This window comes from Hippopotamus amphibius, chromosome 11 (assembly GCF_030028045.1).
Source record: "Hippopotamus amphibius kiboko isolate mHipAmp2 chromosome 11, mHipAmp2.hap2, whole genome shotgun sequence".
Classification (NCBI taxonomy): domain Eukaryota; kingdom Metazoa; phylum Chordata; class Mammalia; order Artiodactyla; family Hippopotamidae; genus Hippopotamus; species Hippopotamus amphibius.
In genome coordinates this window covers 49904145-49923719 of record NC_080196.1, presented here as the reverse complement: position 1 = coordinate 49923719, position 19575 = coordinate 49904145, and the positions used below count along the sequence as shown (strand labels likewise).

At 43.8% G+C, this 19575-nt stretch overlaps 1 protein-coding gene and 1 pseudogene across 1 annotated transcript in view; one reads left to right on the top strand and one right to left on the bottom strand.

Moving 5' to 3' along the window:
• Positions 1 to 778: 778 nt before the first annotated feature.
• LOC130830901 (tyrosine--tRNA ligase, mitochondrial-like) lies at positions 779 to 2151 on the bottom strand (annotated as a pseudogene).
• An 11319-nt stretch (positions 2152 to 13470) lies between these two features.
• Positions 13471 to 19575, top strand: part of TGFBR2 (transforming growth factor beta receptor 2) — a 99573-nt gene continuing 93468 nt past the window's right edge. The window contains exon 1 of the mRNA XM_057698908.1: positions 13471 to 13867. Within this exon, the coding sequence (XP_057554891.1) occupies positions 13774 to 13867 (94 nt within the window). The 5' untranslated portion in view covers positions 13471 to 13773. The remainder of the gene's footprint in view (positions 13868 to 19575) is intronic.

Here is a 19575-nt window from a genome sequence, read left to right as displayed (position 1 = left end):
CTTCCCTTAATGGAATATCTTTTGGTATTCCCACATGATTGGATATTTAGTATAATATTTGCTTCTATTTCATGTTGTTGGTTACTTCACTCTTTGGTTCATCTCAAGTTGCAATCTGATTGGGGACATAAGTTGAAATGTGTAATTTATCAACTTTTAAATTAGTTTTAAGACACTGCTACCTTTTTTACTGAGTAAAAAAACAAGGCTGTGAGTAAATTTAATTACATGGAAACACAGGCAAGGGATTGGAAAAGTGATTAGAAACTTTCTGAAAAGTCAAGCACTGAATTTTCTTTTCCTTGAGAAGAAACTATTTCTACTGTAATTTCTAACGCCAACTATGGCTTCCTCTAACTTTTCTCCTTTTTTAAGAACTGTATTTGCTTCCCAAACAACAAAAAAATCCAGTGAGATACATACCTGATATAAAAGTATCCACAATTCTTTACAGTATCTCTTTTTCATTGTTCCTACTCATCTGCAAAAGAGCAAGGACAGGATAGAAAAGACAGCATTTAGTTTTTCACGAGGTATAATTGTTAAAAGAGATTAATCCTGGAAATCATGCTTTTCTATGGTAGTTCTTACTGTTTAAGGATCAGGAAATAAAATAGCCCACTATTCCGCAAACATAACCAACTTACATAAATAATGAATTACACTGTGAGGCCAAGAGTATACTCCATTCTCTGTTTTGGATTTGAATAAGCAAAGGTATAAATTCGTATGTTTTGAGAATGAATGATGGATACGTTTGAACCACCAGGACTTTTCATCACAGCTGAAGCCATTTTATCATGTAGAAATTCCTTTTTCCCATTTTAAGTAATGAAAGGCCATTCTTAAGAATATGTGGTCTAACAAGCAACACACTCTCAAGATTTCTTTCTTGTCTGTGATGTATACTGACTCTGCCTTCTGTGATCATCCAGTACCCTCGGGGACCATCCGGAATGGCATTTGCTTTGCTGCAAATCTAGGACGCTTGTTCCAGGGTCAGGAACTAATTGAGAAATGAAGCTTCTTTCAACTCTTATAACTCTTGATCGCACATGCCCTCCAGTGCATCTATGCTGCTAAAGGACTTGTATGCACCTTTTAGCAGAGTCCAGCCCTTCTTCCTCAATGAGCTTTGTGACTTATGAAGCAAGTGATTTCTGAGGACCCTACTTTTCTGGCTCTTCGATATGCAGCTGCAGTATGTGGTCAATCTGCAAGGGGCAGAAAAGTGAAGAGCTTCAGAGACCTTTCTACCCAATCATCTTGCTGTCTGACAAAAGATCCATACCTTTAACCAAAAAACATGGCCAACAGACTTTCCCAGTTGTGCTCCAGTTATAATTAGAGGAACAGAGATTCCAAATATAATACATCTTCTCCAGTCAACTTGTGGATGAACACTGATCCGGACGTGATATTGTCTAGCTGATCAGATCCACCCAGCTGGACCGGGCATCCGTAACGCTGGAACATGTAGTAGAAATCCGAGGCCTGGAGCACCTGGTAGAAAACCTCGGCCAAACTCCTGCCTTCGAGGCTCTTGAGGTTCAGCCGTGTGCCCATGCGTAAGTGGTCACCCACCGCCGCTAGGAAGTCCACCAGGTGCTGCTTCTGGTACCAGGCCGAGCTGCGCAACACCATGAAGCCTCCCCAGGTCGGCTCATTGCTGAACAGCTGCTGGTGATGAGCCTCGAGCCCTCGGAGCCGGGGCACTAGTTTCTCTGCACGTGCTTTGTATGCAGCGCCCCCTGCTCCGTGGTACCACCACTGGGGTCTCGGGGGCGCCCAGTGGCTCCTCCCACCAGCGTGGTCACGTGGTGGCACGCTCGCAGGAAGTGAGACCAGCCCCAAAGCGCCAGCAGGTGCCCAACCGGAAGCTGGTGTGTCATGGGGTCCGAGCTCCGGAATTTGCTCTGGGGGAAGCTCCCTGTCAGGCCGCGGTCTAAGAGCTGCGGGAGCTTCGTTCTTTTCGGGGGAGAATTCCTTGAACAGATTCCCAGCCTTCTGCACCTCCAGCAACCCCTGAGCGCCCCACTGGGCCTTACGCAGCCCCAGGGCAAGACTCCTGGCCGGCCTGGGCTCCCAAGCCGCTGGCCCTGGAATTGCACCGCCGGCCCTGGAATTGCACCGCCACACGGACGCTGCCATCTTGGCGGTGGCGCTAACGCAGTGCTGCCGCTCGTGGGTTGATTTTTTGTTTTTGTTTTGTTTTGTTTTGGGCTGTTTAATTTTTGTCTTATATTGAAGTATAGTTGGTCTACAACGTTGTATTCATTTCAGGTGTACAGCAGAGTGATTCAGTTATAAGTACATATTTTTATTTTTCAGATTTTTTCCCACTTAGGTTATGATACAGTTCCCTATGCCATACAGTAGATCATTGTTGATTATTGCATATATCGTAGTGTGTATATGTTAATCCCAAATTCCTAATGTATCCCAGCCCCCCCCCCCCCCCCCCCCCCCCGCCTCATGTGGTTTTGGTAAGAAATAAGGTCATTGGTGTAGAGACTTTGCAAATTGGCAAATGCTACCCCAGCATTGTTTTGAGGTCTGACTAAAGATTGTACACTTTTTAGAAGTAGAATTTTATGTACATAATTATTTTTCTGTTATGTAGAAGATCGGATTTGAAAACTTATGAGAGTTCTGTGGTAAAACCATAATCTGGTTTTCTCTGGTTAGAGAAAAATGCCTTATGGGTGTTCCGTATAAGAGAAGCAGGTATGTTTCATTGGAGCAGATGGCTGAGATGAAAGGCAAGCATAATAAAAGGTGTCTATAAAATCAGTCAAGTAAAACATTAAGTGTTGTGAAAAGTGCTCAATGTTTTAATTCTTTCAGGAGTTTGTTCTGTGTGTGGAGGCAAAATGATAACGATAAATTTCAAAGGCAGCCTCTCTGAACGACTTCCTCTGAGATCCTATAGAACTGGTAGCATTCTGATAGCCTCTAGGTGAGGAATGAGGATGCAGAGCAGATGGTTTAACGTTATTTGCCTTGGCAGCTCTAAACAAGAACCAGTGAGTCTACTGTCAACTTCAGGAAGGAGGCAGCCCTTTGAAGTGCCTGCAGCGCAAGTGACTCATGCTTTCCCAGTGATTCAGCAGGTTAATAATTAATAACATCTGAGACTTGTGCAAATGATTACACAAGAGCACTGCATGGTGCTATGAATTCCTCACCCTTGATACACTCAGGCTAAGTGTTTGTTACCAAATACTCTCTGCAGTCATTCTTAGCCATTAATCTAAAGTTTCTATGTTTATAGAACTGCTGTGAACGGACCAATTTGTCACTGAAAAATATTTGGTTCCTTTTGGTTGAAGAGAGAAGTTGGTAATGGGTCAGAACTCCAGGTCTTCCCAACTCCTCACTAGAAGGTAACGCTTCACAATAAAAGTGGTTCTCAGACTGAATTCTGCTACATGTACCAATATTTGTCAGCAAACCAGCGTTGGCTTCCTCTGTGGGAAGGCTAAGACTCTGCTCTCAGTCCTTTCATATATTCTGAAAGTATTTTGCAGGAAATGGTCACTCTGGGAAAACGTGACCATTTTCTAGCAGTAGAATTCAGGTAATCTGAGATCATGGGTCAGGCTCTTCCCAAAGTGGCTGAACACAGGATACTGGGTGAGGCCTAGGGCATCATTCTTTTAAGCCAATCTCCATATCCCTAGCACCAATTATTTCACAAATGAAAATTCATTTCTGATCTTGTTTTGTCAATGGACAAACCCTCTGGAGTTAATCAGAGATACAGATGGCTTGGGAATTCCCTGGCTGTCCAGTGGTTAGGAATCCATGCTTCCATTACTGCGGACCTGGAAACTAAGATCCCACAAGTCATGGGGCACAGAAAAAAAAAAGATAAAGATGGCTTAAGTAATGGCAGAAGCTGCCTAGAGGTGCAGTCTTTTGATAACGGCTTCCTGAAAGCTACGATTACGCCAAATACTTATCTTTAGGGTCAAATTTTTTACCAGAATATCTCAAATATTCATTGACTCTAATTAGCATACGTGCATATTTTATGCTCTAAGTTCTGTAATAGCATGAATTTGAAGTACAAATTAAATGTAGCTTTTAAAATGGTTACTTATCATTCATCTGACACCAATTAAATAAATCCACCTTAAGATACTTATATTTTTTAAGTCATTGAACCTGTACTTTTAAGTGGTTTTGTACTTTTGTGAAATGAACAGTTAGAACAGTTTGTTGTGATTAAAGCAATAACATATTTGATTAAATTTCTAACTTTCAAGTGTTGTAATATATTTTAGTTAATAACTATTCATTTGAATGATTTTGAAGCTTGGAAAATAATGTCAAAATGAGAGGAAAGTTGTCCAGCATTTCTTAGGAAGCAAATATAGTCAGCCCCCTGTATCTACAGGTTCCAAATCTACAGATTTCAACCAACCACAGATGAAAAAGACTCAAAAAAAAAAAAACTCCTGAAGGTTCTGAAGAGCAAAACTTGAATTTTTCTGAGCTGCCAGCAACTGTTTACATAGCATTTACACTGTATTTACAACCACTTACATAGCATTTACATTCTATTAAATATTGTGATTAAATATGGTTTAAAGTATAAGGGAGGATGTGCATAGGTTACAAACAAGTATTAAGTCATATTGTATAAGGGACTTGAGCATCTGAGGATTTTGTGTCTTGAGGGGATCCTGGAAGCAATCCCCTGGGAATACCAAAGACAACTACATTCTTAGACAAAAAGATGTAAGGCTGTTCTGTTTTAATTTTACATTTTTAAAAACTTAAGAATGAGAGATGGACATTTTACTAGGATAAAATTGATTAATATAATTGTCCCAACACATAAATCCTTTCTCCTGGGTGAAATTTATCCTCATTTGTACGATTTTCACTTTGAGAAGCACTTTTTAGCATTTTAAGAGGAAGTTTATGCTGGTGTTTAGATCCCTTAACAAGCATTTCTAGCCTCATTTGGTTGTTAGGCATTGAGGGCACTGCAGATTTTATTTCCCAGATTCACAATCTGCCAAGTCTCAGTTCTTGAATATTACATATTATGGAATTTATTCATTAAATCATCCTCTCATTCACAGGTACTTAGTGAGCAACAAACATGGATCAGCCACAGGAAGCTTAAGGTATGAGAAACACAGTCCCTGTCTCAAGAATGTCACAGTCTAGTGGAAAGCCTGAGAGGTGGCTGGTGTGATGACACTAGCTGACAAAATCGCTGAGAGCTTGGGCTCTGTAGCCCTCTTGTTGGGCTGGAATTCTGGCTCTGAGATGATGACCTCCCTGTGGTTCAGTATCCCCACCTGTAAAATGGGTACAATAATACTATCAACTTCATAGGGCTGTTGTGAGGTCTAAAAGCAGTTATTCATATTAAAAACTCAGAACAGGATCTGTCACATAGTAACAACTGTTGTGGACAGCACATGTTGGCAACAATTATTATCAAGTGTAGGGTACTAGGGGAGATGTTTCCACAAGAGTACCTCTGGTTCATCGAAGTCAGTTCAGGCACCAATTCCTTCCAAACTGAGCTCTTCGTTACCTTTCCTATCTAGAATTTCCCTTCACTCCCTGATCATGACTCTGGTAAGAGTGGTCATTTCACACTTCTTTTCCTGACAGTCTTATGTCCTCAGATGCATCTTTCACACTTCCCAGCCACTAATTTGAAAATCTTATATGATTATCTTTGATCATCTCACTCCCCTGATCAAAATCTCCTTCAATGTCTGTCATCATCTTGAGTATAAAATACAGACTTTTCAGTCTGACATGAAAAACAGGGCCTCCCAGAGCTCAAATTATCCTGGATCCCTCTTGGGTTTTGAGATGCCTTATTAATGTGTAAGAAATGGATAACTGCTAAAACAAAATCTCAAAATTTTGGTACATTTACATGTTTGTAACATAATAAACATACAAATACATATGAATATATATTTATTTATAAGTACATAAACATGTAATTATGTAATTCACAAGATAATGGGAGAAACCCTACAGTTCTTAATTCGTAGTTGATGTGGTTCATGTTTGGTACACAGATTGACAGCCACATGGTGACTGGAGCATCTTTCTCTTTCCATATGATCAGTGAACTTCTCTGTATTAGTTAGAAATGATTTTTAAGTGGAATTAATAAGTAATGTAATATCAGTTTATTATGTCTCATGATTCTGCCATTTAGATTGAACTTACCTTGCTGAGTCTATTCCCTCTGCACTTGCTGGGGCTGGAAAGTCCAAGATAGCCTCATTACTCACATGTCTGGTGCTTCAGCTGGGGGGTGGGGTAGCTGGTGGCTGACCAGGTGTCTCTTTCTCCATGTGGTTTCGCATGGCTACCTTGGGCTCCCTCACAGACAGTCTCGGGGTATGTAGACTTCTCACCTGGTAACTGGTTTCTGAGAGAGGAAGTCACTCTTTGAGACTAGTCTAGAACTGGCACTGTGTCATTTCCATCATATTCTGTTGGCGAAAGTAAGTTACAAAGCCAGGCCATTCAAGGAGAGGGAAAATAGAAGATAGACCCAATCCCACCTCTGGATGTGGGAAACAATGTGTGAGTACAGTGAGGGGAGGAAGGGATCACAGCCATCTTTGAGGACTTTCTACCCCAAGTAATGTCCACATGGAGGTAGTTACTATATTGATTCAGTGGTTCTACTCTGATACTTTTGGCTTCCCTCTCATTGTTGAAAGGTTATTGCATCTCCTCTAACTGTTTCAGCTTCCCCAGTCATGTTCAAAGGTAGGAAACAGAAGTGGTGAGGGGCTCAGTGGATTTCCTTGGGTGCTTCTTTCTAACCACTTAGGGAAAGAGTCTTTCTCACAAGCCCCAATCAGATTTCTTCTTATATTTCTTTGTGCAGGATTGGATCGTATATCTACCCTTAAGAGGATGGGTCCTTTCCCTAAGATGTAGTTAACTTTACATCTTAAACAAAATTGGACTTCTGGGAGCAATATAGAAAGGGGAGAATAGATTTTGTGCAAGCAAGCAGTGATGCTGGCCATGTTCTGTAACTGCATGTATAATCCAAATTGTAGAAGAATTATATAATTGTGTATAATTGCAGATAACACTGAAATATCCAGGTTAGCTATTTACCATCTACTGTCTGCATAACAAACCCCAGGCTAGTGTCTGACCGTGAGAACCCTTCACCTCTAGTGGGAGGAACTACACAAACATGAAGCAGAGAGCATGAATTCAGGGAGGGGTGCAGAATTGTGGCGAAAACATTCCATCTAAAATCCCCTCAAATTTATACTCCAGGCATTCTGAAAGCTTTGATTTGCATACCTGTAACGTCCTTCCTCATGCCTTCACCTGATCATCCTTCAAGATTCAGCTCAAAAGCCATTTCTTCCCCTGGGCCTTCTCTTAGTCTCAGGTTAGATTAATGGCCTCTGTTGCCTTCATACTCCTTGGTGCTCTGAGCTCGTCACCATTGTGATAATTGTATTATTAGATTTATTAAAATTATTTGTTTACTTATATATGTTTCATATTAAATCATAAGGACAGCCTAATGCCCTTCAATTAAGGCTAGGATTACATTTTCTGAGTCCTCATATCTTCAGCACTTTAAGAGTATTTGGGTCACAGTAGCAAATCAAATACTGGTTGAATACATAAATGGATGGACAGTAGGTTGACATTCTATCCTGAAGGCAGTGGGAAGCCATTGGACAATTTTAAATGTGATTGTTATTTTTGTAATTTTGGAGGGAAACATTTTGGTAGCAGTGAAGGATTTAGTAGAAGGAGTGAGACTAGAGAGGCAAGCAGATCAGGAAACTGACATAAGACTATATGAAATAATAAGGGATAGAACTAAAATAATGTCAGTGTTGAGGATGAGAACAGAGTAGACTCAAGCGATATTTAGAAAGTAAAGAGAAAAATCCTAATTCCCCATTAGTTCTGGGGGGTAAAATAGAGGCCAGTTCTTTTTTTTTTTTTTTTAAGCTCTTTATTGGAATATAATTGCTTTACACTGTTGTGCCAGTTTTTGCTGTACTACAAAGTGAATCAGCTGTATTTATACATATATGCCCATATCCCCTCCATCCCGTGACTTCCTCCCACCCTCCCTATCCCAGCCCTCTAAGTCATCACCCATCATTGAGTTGATCTCCCTGTGTAGAGGCAAATTCTTAGCTGGTATTTATGTTTCTGGCTTGGATTACCCATTGGAGATAGAGCCTTTTCTTGCTGTCGGGAATGTACCAAGGGGCAGGCATTCTGGAGTCTGATTTTAGAATAATGAGCATGTGGTAGCAGTGGAACACCCATGAAGACAGTTGAGTAGGCAGTTGGAATAATTGTAGCTTAGGTGAGAAATCAGAACTTGATAATTAGATTTGGAAATGATCGTAGATTACTGAAGCCATAGAAATAACTGTGTTCCCCAGGAGGAGTGAGAGAGGGGGCAGAGAACAAAGAACTAGCATTTGGTAAGAACTAGCACTGACCAGTGAGTGGAAGAAAACAAACCTGTAAAGATACTGAGAAGGAACAGCTGGATAAGCATGCAGGAAGTGAGGTGGACTGATTTGCTAGGGCTGCCATAGCAAAATACCGCAGACTCAGTGGCTTAAACAACAGAAATCTACTTCTCATAGTTCTAGAGGCTGGAAGTCTAAAGTCAGGGTGTTGGCAGGTTTGGTTTCTCCTGAGGCCTCTCTTCTTGGCTTGTAGGTGACCTCCTTTCTGCTGTGAGTTCACATGGCTTCTTCTCTGTGTATGCACAGCAGCATCCCAGGTGTCTCTTCCTCTGCTTATAAGAACATTAGTCACATTGGGTCAGAATCCTGCCTTCAAATGTAGTCATGTTGGGTAGGGCCTCAAGCTGTGAATGTTGGGGGATATAGTTCAGTCGATACCATGGGGATACAGTAGCAACATGGCAGTCGAGGGAGGCTACATGCTAGGGTCCACGGCATGAGACAAGGAAGCTTCCAACTGAAATGTGCCCACGAGTTTTACTGGTTGCAGACAAGGTGTAAACTAAACAAAAGGACTTTCTACTGGACAGGGGGCTGCAGTGGCTGATTAGTGAGTAAGAGATGAGAAGCAATAGCAAAGGGTGGCCTGATCATTCCACAGTCATTTCAAAATACTAGGGTGACTAGGCCCGTCAACCACCTGATCACTTTATCTGAGAGTGGAGACTCTAAGCTGAGCTGGATAGGCCTCATTTGCACCCAGGTTCTGATCCTTAAGAGCCCTGCGACTTTGGCCAAATGCTTAATCTCTCTAAACCTCAGTTTCTTAGCTGCAAGGTGAAGGGTAGAGTAGTATTGTGAGGACGTGCTCCAAAATGTTGAGGGATTATCTTTGGGTGATAGAGTTAAGGATCCTTTTTATTTTCTGCCTTTGGCTTATCTGTATTTCAGATTTTTTCTACCTAAAATTAACGTATATTACTTTGTAATTTAAAAAAGTCATGTTTTCTCCAAAAGAAACTTCGTGCTTTCTGTAAATGTGTGGCAGAATTGCAGTTTCTATGAATATCTGTGAAGACTTGCAGACAAGGAAATGGATTAGAGAAATATTCTCATTTTTCCCTTTAGTGAAGACAAGAAACATATGTTGAGTACTGCAGGGTACAGAATGGGGTTCACAGTTGAGAAAACAATCTGTGCTTTCAAGGACTTTGCAATTAGTGGGGTAGAATTCCCTCAAATAAATGAATAACAAAAGTGCACTCCATGCCAGTACAAGACAAACATTAAAAATAGGTTAAATAAACTAAATGCTTCTGGGGTTCTCCCTCAGGGAGGAGGGATGACATGAGGCTGGAGGAATCACAAAATGTTTCCTGGTGGAGGTGGCATCCTGGATGACCTGAAAGGGTGGGGGTCCCTCGCAAATTCACTATTGTCTCACTGCTATTGGTCTGCTTCACAATGGAAGGAAAATTGGTCCAGAGATAAGAGATGAAGATGTGGAGCAGCCGATTCACATGGAGAAGAGTCTCCCTGCCCACTGCTTTAGCTGCCAACCTCAACAGCTGCATGTCAGAAAGTTCAGGGGAGTCAAAGTTCTTGCTTCATCTCAACCGGGAGATGCAGGGCTTACAATAACCACATTTTGATCCAGTGCAATTGTTTTCTCTTTGTGTGTTCAAAGTTTGTAAAACTGAAAAAACAAAGATATTCAAGTTGTTTAACTTTCATTCAAGTTGCTTTTTATTGTTTTTCAATTTGATCAGAACTTAAAAATTACCCTCCTTGTTTTTCAACCCCTGAGTCACACTTTTATTTTTGGTTTCCATCTGCAAATGGCCCAGTTTTTGCAACTGTATCTTAACTGCCTATGTAAACACACAGAAAATTTTAAGTTAAATATACAGCTATGTGTGAAGAGCATGACTTAAGGGTATCAGACTGCTCTTTCAGTGAGAATTCCTAAAGGAAAGTCATACTGACAAATTTGTAAGATTGTCCAGTTGCAGTATACGTGAGTTTATGTGTCTCTAATTTCACTTCAGAGCTTTCTGAAAGATGAGTTTGCACTTTGCAGTGCTGAATTCAGACTCTCAATTTCACAGGAAATTGAGAATGAAATCAGAAATATTAAAGGCAAACAAAATTAAAATCAACATTAGTCATATATGATGACAGAGACCACCAGTTGAATATTCCACCCCGGAATCAAATACCTTACACTTGGCTTCTAACAATGTAAAATATCTGTTCTTTGCAATAAATATAGAAAAGAAGACCTTTGGAATCAATTGGGCATTTATTTGCCTCAGTGTTTCTGGGCATAAGGAAGTGTATGTATACTGTCCTGAGGAACTTGGGTGAGTTTAGAAAAAAAGAAAAAAAAACAAAACCACATACTTCCCCATTTTTAAGAAAGGGAAGTAGTATGACATCATCCTCGGCTAAAATCTAGCCTGTTTATATCTCAGCAATAGGCAGTAATAGCATGCCTTCTCCCAAGTGATAAAATGATTAGGACGATTAAGTATAATTTTCTTCTGAATCTTGGTTACCTCATTCGTTCATTCATCCAAGATTGTCTATTAAACACCTATTCTGTGCTAGGTCCTAGGGATACAGTAGTGTTTGGAGGAAAAGATAGAATTCCTGTCCTCAAGAAATTTCGACTTGGGTTGGAAGAAGGGAAAGGAAAGAATGACACAAATTATTATACAATTACAGGTGTAGTAAGCGCTAAAAAGGAGAGGCATGTGGTGCCAAGTGAACCCATAATAAAATGTCTGTTCAGGGAGGTCAGGGACATCTAGCCCACGAGGAAGTCACGATTCGCCCAAGGAAAACCAGGAGTGGGCTGGATGGAAGGAAAGACAGAGGAAGGGAAGTGCACCCAGGGAAAATGGGGAGGCTCTGTGTGGGAGGAACACAGAGCTCCTTCTAGGAATGTGGAGATGCTTTCAGAAGGAGAGGATAAGCCCAGGGTTACAAAGAGAGGAGGGGCTCAAGGCACCTTCAATGGTCTTGTTTCTATCCTCTGTCTCAAGAGCAGCAGGAAGCCATCAAATGTTTTTTTTTAATTTATTTGTTTTATTTATTGGCTGTGTTGGGTCTTCGTTGCTGCACACGGGCATTCTCTAGTTGATGCGAGTGGGGGCTACTCTTCATTGCGGTGTGCAGGCTCCTTATTGTAGTGGCTTCTCTTGTAGAGCACAGGCTCTAGGTGCATGGGCTTCAATAGTTGCAGCACATGGGCTCAATAGTTGTGGCTCACAGGCTCTAGAGCACAATCTCAATAGTTGTGGCTCATGGGCTCTAGAGCACAGGCTCAATAGTTGTGGCGCACGGGCTTAGTTGCTCCACTGCATGTGGAATCTTCCCAGAGCAGGACTCGAACCCGTGTCCCCTGCACTGGCAGGTGGATTCTTAACCCCTGAGCCACCTAGGAAGTCCCATCAAATGATTTTAGTAGAAGGGTTGGTATAATCAGGTTTGCTTTTTGAAAAATTGACTTTGGCTCTGATTTGAGAAATTGAATGAAAAGGGCCAGAATGGCTCCAGCTGGGGTTAAGTGGCTGAGAGACTCCTGATCAAGGGGTGGCAATGGCATGGGTGGAGCTGGTGGAGGAAATGGAGAGAAACACATTTTGAACTCAACTTTCCTCCATTGCTCAAGTGGCTTTGGCAAGGTGGCTGGTGGGAAGGAAGATGCCCAGTCCTGCTGATTTCACCCTGCTTCCTGCATTCTAAATTCAAGAGCTAGGAAGTGGTCTTTTCCTAAAGATACATTCAGAGGCAGCTTCCGTGCTGGGTGGAACAATGGTGACAAGACTTAATGTTCCAGGATCAAGCAAAAGAACTCTCAGATTGACAGGAAAGATTTCAGGGTTTCCTGAAAGAGCTACTTTCCAGGGAAAGCTAGCCTGGCCACCTGCTTCTGCAAGCAAGCTTTGTCTCAGATAAAGGAGTTTATGGTGTAACCTGCTGGAATATCTCCTGACCAGAGGGCTATACTGACTCCTAAGTCTTTGAGGGGGCTGGAAGTAGGGTGAGCATGAGTCGTTATCCAACCAAGACACATGGGAAAGATAAAGGGGATTCTATCAATAATTCAGCTTTGAAGCAGCTGTACACCAGGATTGCTTGGGGGCAAACCTGGTGACCTTAGCAAGAAGGGAGAGTTGAAAGTTCATCCTGTTCTGCTCCCACCAACATCCCCTTTTGCAGGGGCGAGGCTCAGGGTTCTGTCCCTTCACAGGCAGCGGTGGAAGGCAAACCCTGGCACTTCGCTGACTCCCGGGCCACTTTTACTTTCACACTTTCTGCCATACCTGATGCATTCTGAAGGTGACATTTCCCATTACCATTTTCACTCTGTGATGACTTATTATTTATAATTGCTCACTGTGTCACCCCCAGGAAGAAGGAGGTGGTTCAAAATGGGAGGCACCACCCAAAAGCTCATCAGAAATGCTGCCTCTTAGACATACTGAAGCAGAGTCCACATTTTAACCAGGTTTTCAGGGGGTCCACAAGTACATGAAAGTTTGAGAACAGACTTCTGGACTTCCACCTACAGTAAGATAAACATTTTACAATGTGACAGTGTAGGCATACACAATTGAAACAAAAGTTTAATGAGGAAATACTTTTACTACTTTATTTGGGAAAAAAAAGTGCTCACAATTCAGATTTCAGCATCCACTCTTGGGTCACCACTTCGAGTTTGAAAACCTGCTCCGAAGCACTTGGAACAGCCCAAAGCGGGTTGTGGGGAAGGGGAGGATGCTGATGGGGGTGCTTTGGAGAGTGCGCTGTCTGCGTTCAGCGACTTTCTGGAACGTCTGCACTTAGTGCTGCATAGTCAATCTTCAGAGCGGGAACGCGCGAGGCCGCTGAAAGTTTGCCAAAGCCCCGGAGGGGCCGGTCCCGGGGACGTGATTGGCAGCTGCGAGGGAGGGCTAGGGCCGGGAGCTGAGCCGGGGAGCAGGCTCGGGGCGGCGAGAGGTCCTGCCCAGCTGTTGGCGAGGAGTTTCCTGTTTCCCCAGCGGCGCCTGGGCGAAGTCGTGAGTCACTCGCGCGCCCGGCCCGACGACACTCCGCGCGCGCACCCGCTGGCCGGGCCGGCCTCCCGCGCAGCTCCCCTCGGCCACCGGGGCCCCCGCGCCTCGCCCGCCGCCACCCTCCGCGGCGTCACATCTGGCTGCACCGCTGCCCGCCGCCCGGCGCGGGTCCGCAGGGCGCGGCGCGGAGGCGCGGCGTGCGCGCTCGGGCCGGTCTATGAGGAGCAGCGGGGGCTGCCATGGGCCGGGGGCTGCTCGGGGGCCTGTGGCCGCTGCACGTAGTCCTGTGGACGCGCATCGCCAGCACGATCCCGCCGCACGTTCCCAAGTCGGGTGAGTGGCCCCCGCCCGGGCTTGGCGCCGGGGTCCCGGGGCCCCGCCGGGCTGCGCTTGACAGTCGGCCCGGGAGGCGGGCGGAAGCCGGGACGTGGCCCTGGTCCCAGTGTCCCGGCGCCCTGCGCTGGGACGGGTGCGTTTTTCTTTCCAAAGACCTGGAAAGTGGCCTCGGCGGGGGGCGCGGGGGGCGCCCAGCCCCCTTTGTGCGGGCAGGAAGGGCGCTGCGTCCTGGGCCGCCCCCACCCCCGGAAAGGGAAGTTTGAGAACTTGGTGATCGGCGGAGGCAGGACGCGGCCCGGGCGGCCTCCGAGCGAGCGGCGGGCACACCTGGTCCCCGGCCCGGGATTGCCCAGCGCCCCGAAAGAGCAGGGCCCCCCACCCTCAGCTCCTGCCCAGGGCCACGTGTCCCCAGGTCGGCTTTTTGGCCCAGAGTTACTGTAGCAAAGTTTCAAGAAGAGTGATTGCCAAAGGAAAGTCGTCTCGATGCACTGCGGGCTGGCGCGGATGGGGCAGGGAGTGGGGCTCGTCAGGTGGAAGGCGGAGTATTTACTGAGTGCCTGCTCGGTGCTCGGTGCTCGGTGCTAGGTGCTGGAGATGTTGCCTGGGGCAGGACAGCCCCGCCTTCTGGGCATGAAGGTTCTCTGCTATTGTTTGGTGGAAACGGAATGGTTAAAATCATAAATCCCCCTGCCCACCTGATCTTGGTGTCTAGAGGGGAGAGAGATGCAGAAATTGAGGTCCTAAGTGTTTGTTATGGAAATTACCGAACCCATGAGACCTTAAAAGTTAGAAATTTTGCAGCTTTTAGCTACAGAACTGAGTACCTGCATATGGGGTCTGGCAGTGGAGTCTTTGGAGTTTTGGGACCTTTCTGGGCTTCAGCCTCCTCATCTGTGAAAGGCCGTGGTTAGATTTGGATCATTTTACCGTCCCTTCACCTTTAACATCTTCTGTCTCTCTCCTCCCTTTTGGTGACTTGGAGGTGCCCTGTGTAGACTTGGGATGAAATGTAGAGGATCTGACAGCCCCCATCACTCTGAGGCACACATTTTGTTTACCAAGGGCCAGAGGCAGACTTACCTTTGGTTTTGTTTAAAAGAATTATGGACCAGTTTCTACATGGGACATTTCACAGTTCTTGAAGTGGATTGAGAACTTTTAAAAATTATGTTTTATATCAAAGGTGGCATGGAGATGGGAGTTTTTAATGGAATGAGGAAGCACTGTTGTAAACAAAAAAATCCTAACACAAGTTTGACTTCTACAATTTAATAAAGTTGCACTGTTTCATTCTTGGATGCTTTCTTACATTGCAGTACCAGAATGTTCAACTCTCTCTGATTATACACCAAACTCTTAAAAACTGAGTTATGTTTTGCTAATATTTTAAATGGCACCCTTAATTTTCAGTGTACATTAAAAATCATTAAAACTTTTGTTTCAGGTTACGAAAGAAGGAAATTAGTGGGCCCTGATTCTGTTAGGCTTTGTTTACAAGGATAAGATTTATGATTTGCAAATTCCAGACTCAGTAGTTCATGAGTCAGTCTCAGTTCATCTATATACACACTTTTAAACAATTAGCTTAAAAGCCAACTGGCTTTTTATTTGGGCTTTTAAACAGTTACAAAACCCACAGAATTCATATTTTTATGGAATTAAAGCCACAAAATGGTTGAACTAAGGAATCATTTTGAGTTGGTATTCATTTGAAATTACATTTTTGAAGATAGTTGAAGGTCAAAGGTAGCTATAATGGAGATGGGAAACCTAATTCCACTTGCATTTAATTTTCCATGTAAGTAATGGTTTCAGGATTTTCCTAACGTAATTGGTAACCTGTCACTACATCTTCCAAAATATCTTAATGCATGATATGATAAGAGGAAATGAGATTGTTCACAGCCTTCTCTTAGGTTACTTAAAAAAATCCATCTTATATTTAGTATGTTGACAGGTGAGCCAGGGACTTCAGTATAAGAGCAAACTTCACTAAGATATATACTTAAAGGTATTTTAGTTTTTGTTTCTGACTTAGTAGATTCACGTTTCCTAAGTGTCCCAAATAAATTAATTGCTCTTTGGAGGAAAATTTTAAATGTCTGAAAACTCTTCAAATCTGAAAAACATAATTTTTACTTTTCAAATACCTAACAAGAGATCTTTGTTGAGGACTCAATGTTGGTAAAAGTGTCGTATGGATAAATTTCTTTCCCCAAATCACTGCTGATTTTGTCAGGGTTCTGGAAACTGCTAGGCCCAGAATTTGATCTTTGGTCTGTTTGCTTTTGTTCCCAGAAAGCACATTTTTCACTTCTAGGCCACTTCCATTAGTGACATCTTACTTTTAACCAGTTATGGTTTCTATAAGATACTCATTACATTTTGTATTCCTTGCCTTTTTTTCAAAGTAGCACCCCACCTTGAAACGATGAGTCCTCATTGCTGTCTGTGGAGCCAGCATACCTGCTTACATGGTCTCCATTTCAGTTATCAACACAACTTTTAAACATTTTTCTTTTTTTAAACCATTTGTTCCAATTAAGAATGACACTTCATTGGTGCCATTGGTGCCATTGCAGAAAGTGGCCATTACCCATTCCTTTTCAACAGTATTTATAGTTCACTTTTTGCCAGGCAGGAGGCTCAGACCTAGAAACAGCATCTTGAGTGAATAAGACAGGCCTGGTCTTTGCCTCCATTGAGTCTAACATATCAGGAGTGTGTTGAGGCCCAGAGAAGGGTGGGTGCGTGTGTACTTGGAAGCATTATTGACTCTAGACCCGTTTGTCAAAAGCCCAGTCTGTTGGGCATTGAGTGTTTCCTTTCTCTCTGCTGTCCCTTTTAACATGTTTTTCATTGATCTGTCTTTTCTGTGCCTGCCTTATTCCGGGCCCCAGTTGGGCCGCCTCACCTTTGTTCAAGCTGCTGTCTGTCTGGAACTCCTGAATGGATAATTTAGGCTCATCTTTTAAGACAACTCAAGTGTCATCTTCTTAAGCAAACCTGCTTTCAATGCGCTGGGTGGAGCTAAAGTTTCCCTACTGGGGACAAGGCCTCTCTTTTTGCTGGTAACAATAGTAAGGCAGAATTAGCTCTTTATGGGACTCCCTTACCTGTTAGGCCTTTAATTCACTCAAAGGCACTGGGTTTGTCTTACTCATTTCCCTGTCTCCAGGGTCTCTCTCAGCACCTGGCACATCACTTTGCCCCCAGGAGCTGAGCCTCCACTTTATCCTCCTGGAAGTATTGCAAGCCGTTGAGCATTTTCACAACCAGGCAGTCACTATTTATTGGGTGTTTGGTCTGAATGGTAAAACCTTTACTTTTAGTGAGAATAGTTTGGCTTTGATCTCAATAGGCAATTTGGCTGTTTTATACTGTGTCATGGCTTCTTTTATTTGGAGATCTGTGGAAAAAGATGCTTTAACTTCTGACAAACATGATGGAAACCTGCTGGAAGTATTCATCCAACCTGTTTAACTATACATTTGAAATCACGTAGGGCATTCAAAGCCATTGCAAAACTTTTTCAAAGTTTCACCAAAGACATTTTCCAGTGAATACTGAATCCCCTGTCTCTCTCTCTCTCTTTTTTTTTTCTAGAAGGTTGTCGAAAGGAGACTTTCATTAAAAATGAAGTGCAGAAATCTAAACTTAGCTTTGAAGTTTCTTTTTTCATCAAGGTCTTCTGTTTTGGTTTATAAGCAGTGAAGCAGAGTTGGTCTAAGGGAAGTGTGGCCCTGGGGCAGCTGCTGTCTGCTGAAGAGCAGTGGGGCTATTATTTAGGTCTGATGCAAACCACCAAAACAGTTTAAAATAGGGTGTGGAGGAAACGTCCTTCCTGGCTACAGCATGGCATTATTTAGCCAATTTCCACAGAAGAGCATAACTCTTGTCACCTTGTTGGCTTCTGCCCTCCTGGGCCTTCTGTACAGCATCAGCAGATTAACTCATGATTCTCAGTAGAAATGATTTAGCAGACAGGCATTAGCAGCAAGAATGCTCACCATTTGTTTCACACTCTTTCTTTCCCTTGTAATATTTTGCTTCCTGTGTACTTGTGGCTTCTGACCAAGGCAGGCTAACTATGATTCTCCTTGCCTGGCGTGTCAGGGGGTTTGGGAAGCCGAGTAGGCATATTGGCTCATCTCAAGGACAAGCTGGGAGAAGGGAGAAGTAAAGCTTGAGAACCTGTTCTGAACCTGACATTATTATCTAATTTAATCCTCAGAAGAAACCGATAAGATAAGTTTCATTATCTTTATTTTATAAGTGGGGAAGGTGGAGTCTGCACAAGGCAACTTGATGTTTGCCTCTGTGTGTGTGTGTGTGTGTGTGTGTGTGTGTGTGTGTGTTTTCTAACCTTGTCTTCCTTGCAATCTGCTCGGCCCTTTTCCCTGGTGTATCTGTGTGTCTGTGTGTTGGGATGGAAGTTAGGGAGTGAGTAAAGGGATATCATACTCAAGAAAGGGGAACTAATATCCATTCAGTGCCCCCAAGATCATGATTTGCTTTGCTCACATGATCTGCCTTCTTCCTGATTGTCACTGTCCTACAGAAAATCAAGATAGGGTAGAGTCTCTTTGCCCCAGAAAACTCTGCTGTTGCTAGTCTGGTAACAGTGTCTTGGTGGTGGGGCGCCCTGCAGGTGACTCTTGTATTGACTGTTGACAGCAGTTGGACATGCACTGTTTTCAGAGATGTATACTGTCAACCCCAGATTCCAGGCACGCAGAGCCAGCATCTGTGAGGGCAGGTGGGCGGGAAGAGTCGAATTTATCCAGTCACAAAGGGGGACAATTTGACGTTTGGGGTCCAACTGAACACTTGTCGGTGGTTAGTATTCTTCTCCTCCCCAAAGGATCTGTCTTTTACCACAATCAGCGTTTCAGGACTTGGCACTCAGTGTGGAGTAACTGCCTCCTTGCCTGTGGTCAACTTAGGATCCCTTGCTTAGCCTCTTTAGGGTTCTCTGGCGTCTGTGTTTTGTTCGTGGGGCTGAAGCTATAGATCATTAGAATGGACTTAGCTCAGGGAATGTGCATGGTGATGGGTGAGATTGTATCTGGGGAAGGCTACTGCTCTCAAGACATGCTGCTCTTTCTTTATTTTTTCTCTTTTCTGATGAGATATTTCCCCCCAGTTTTTCTGCTCAGTTAAAATATAGGCCTAGTATATGGGCAAAAGGAGACTATATGCTAGGGATTTGGAGGGCACTACTTTTATGGTTCTCTGCTCAGGCCCCTGTCCATGGGGTGAGGTGACTCCTGGGCCTCTGAGTCCAAAGTCTCCCCTTTTTAGATCAGTTTCAGGTACCTGGGAACCCAAAATATGCTGCTCAGATGGCCGTGGACCAGCTTTTACAGCCTGTATGGACCTTTGGACCCATCTTCCTGAGGGCTTTTGTAGCCACTAGTCTGTGGGCCTGAGGGGTAGCAAAGGGACAGCTGTGTATGTGTGGAGGGGTGTGAGTGTTAAAACTTGGGTGTTGGGACTTCTCTGGTGGTGCAGTGGTTAAGAATCCGCCTGCCAATGCAGGGGACAGGGGTTCAATCCCTGGTCCAGGAAGATCGCACATGCCATGGAGCAACTAAGCCTGTGCACCACAACTACTGAGCTTGCACTCTAAAGCCCACGAGCCACAGTTACTGAGCCTATGCGCCACAGCTGCTGAAGCCCGTGTGCCCTAGAGCCTGCATGCA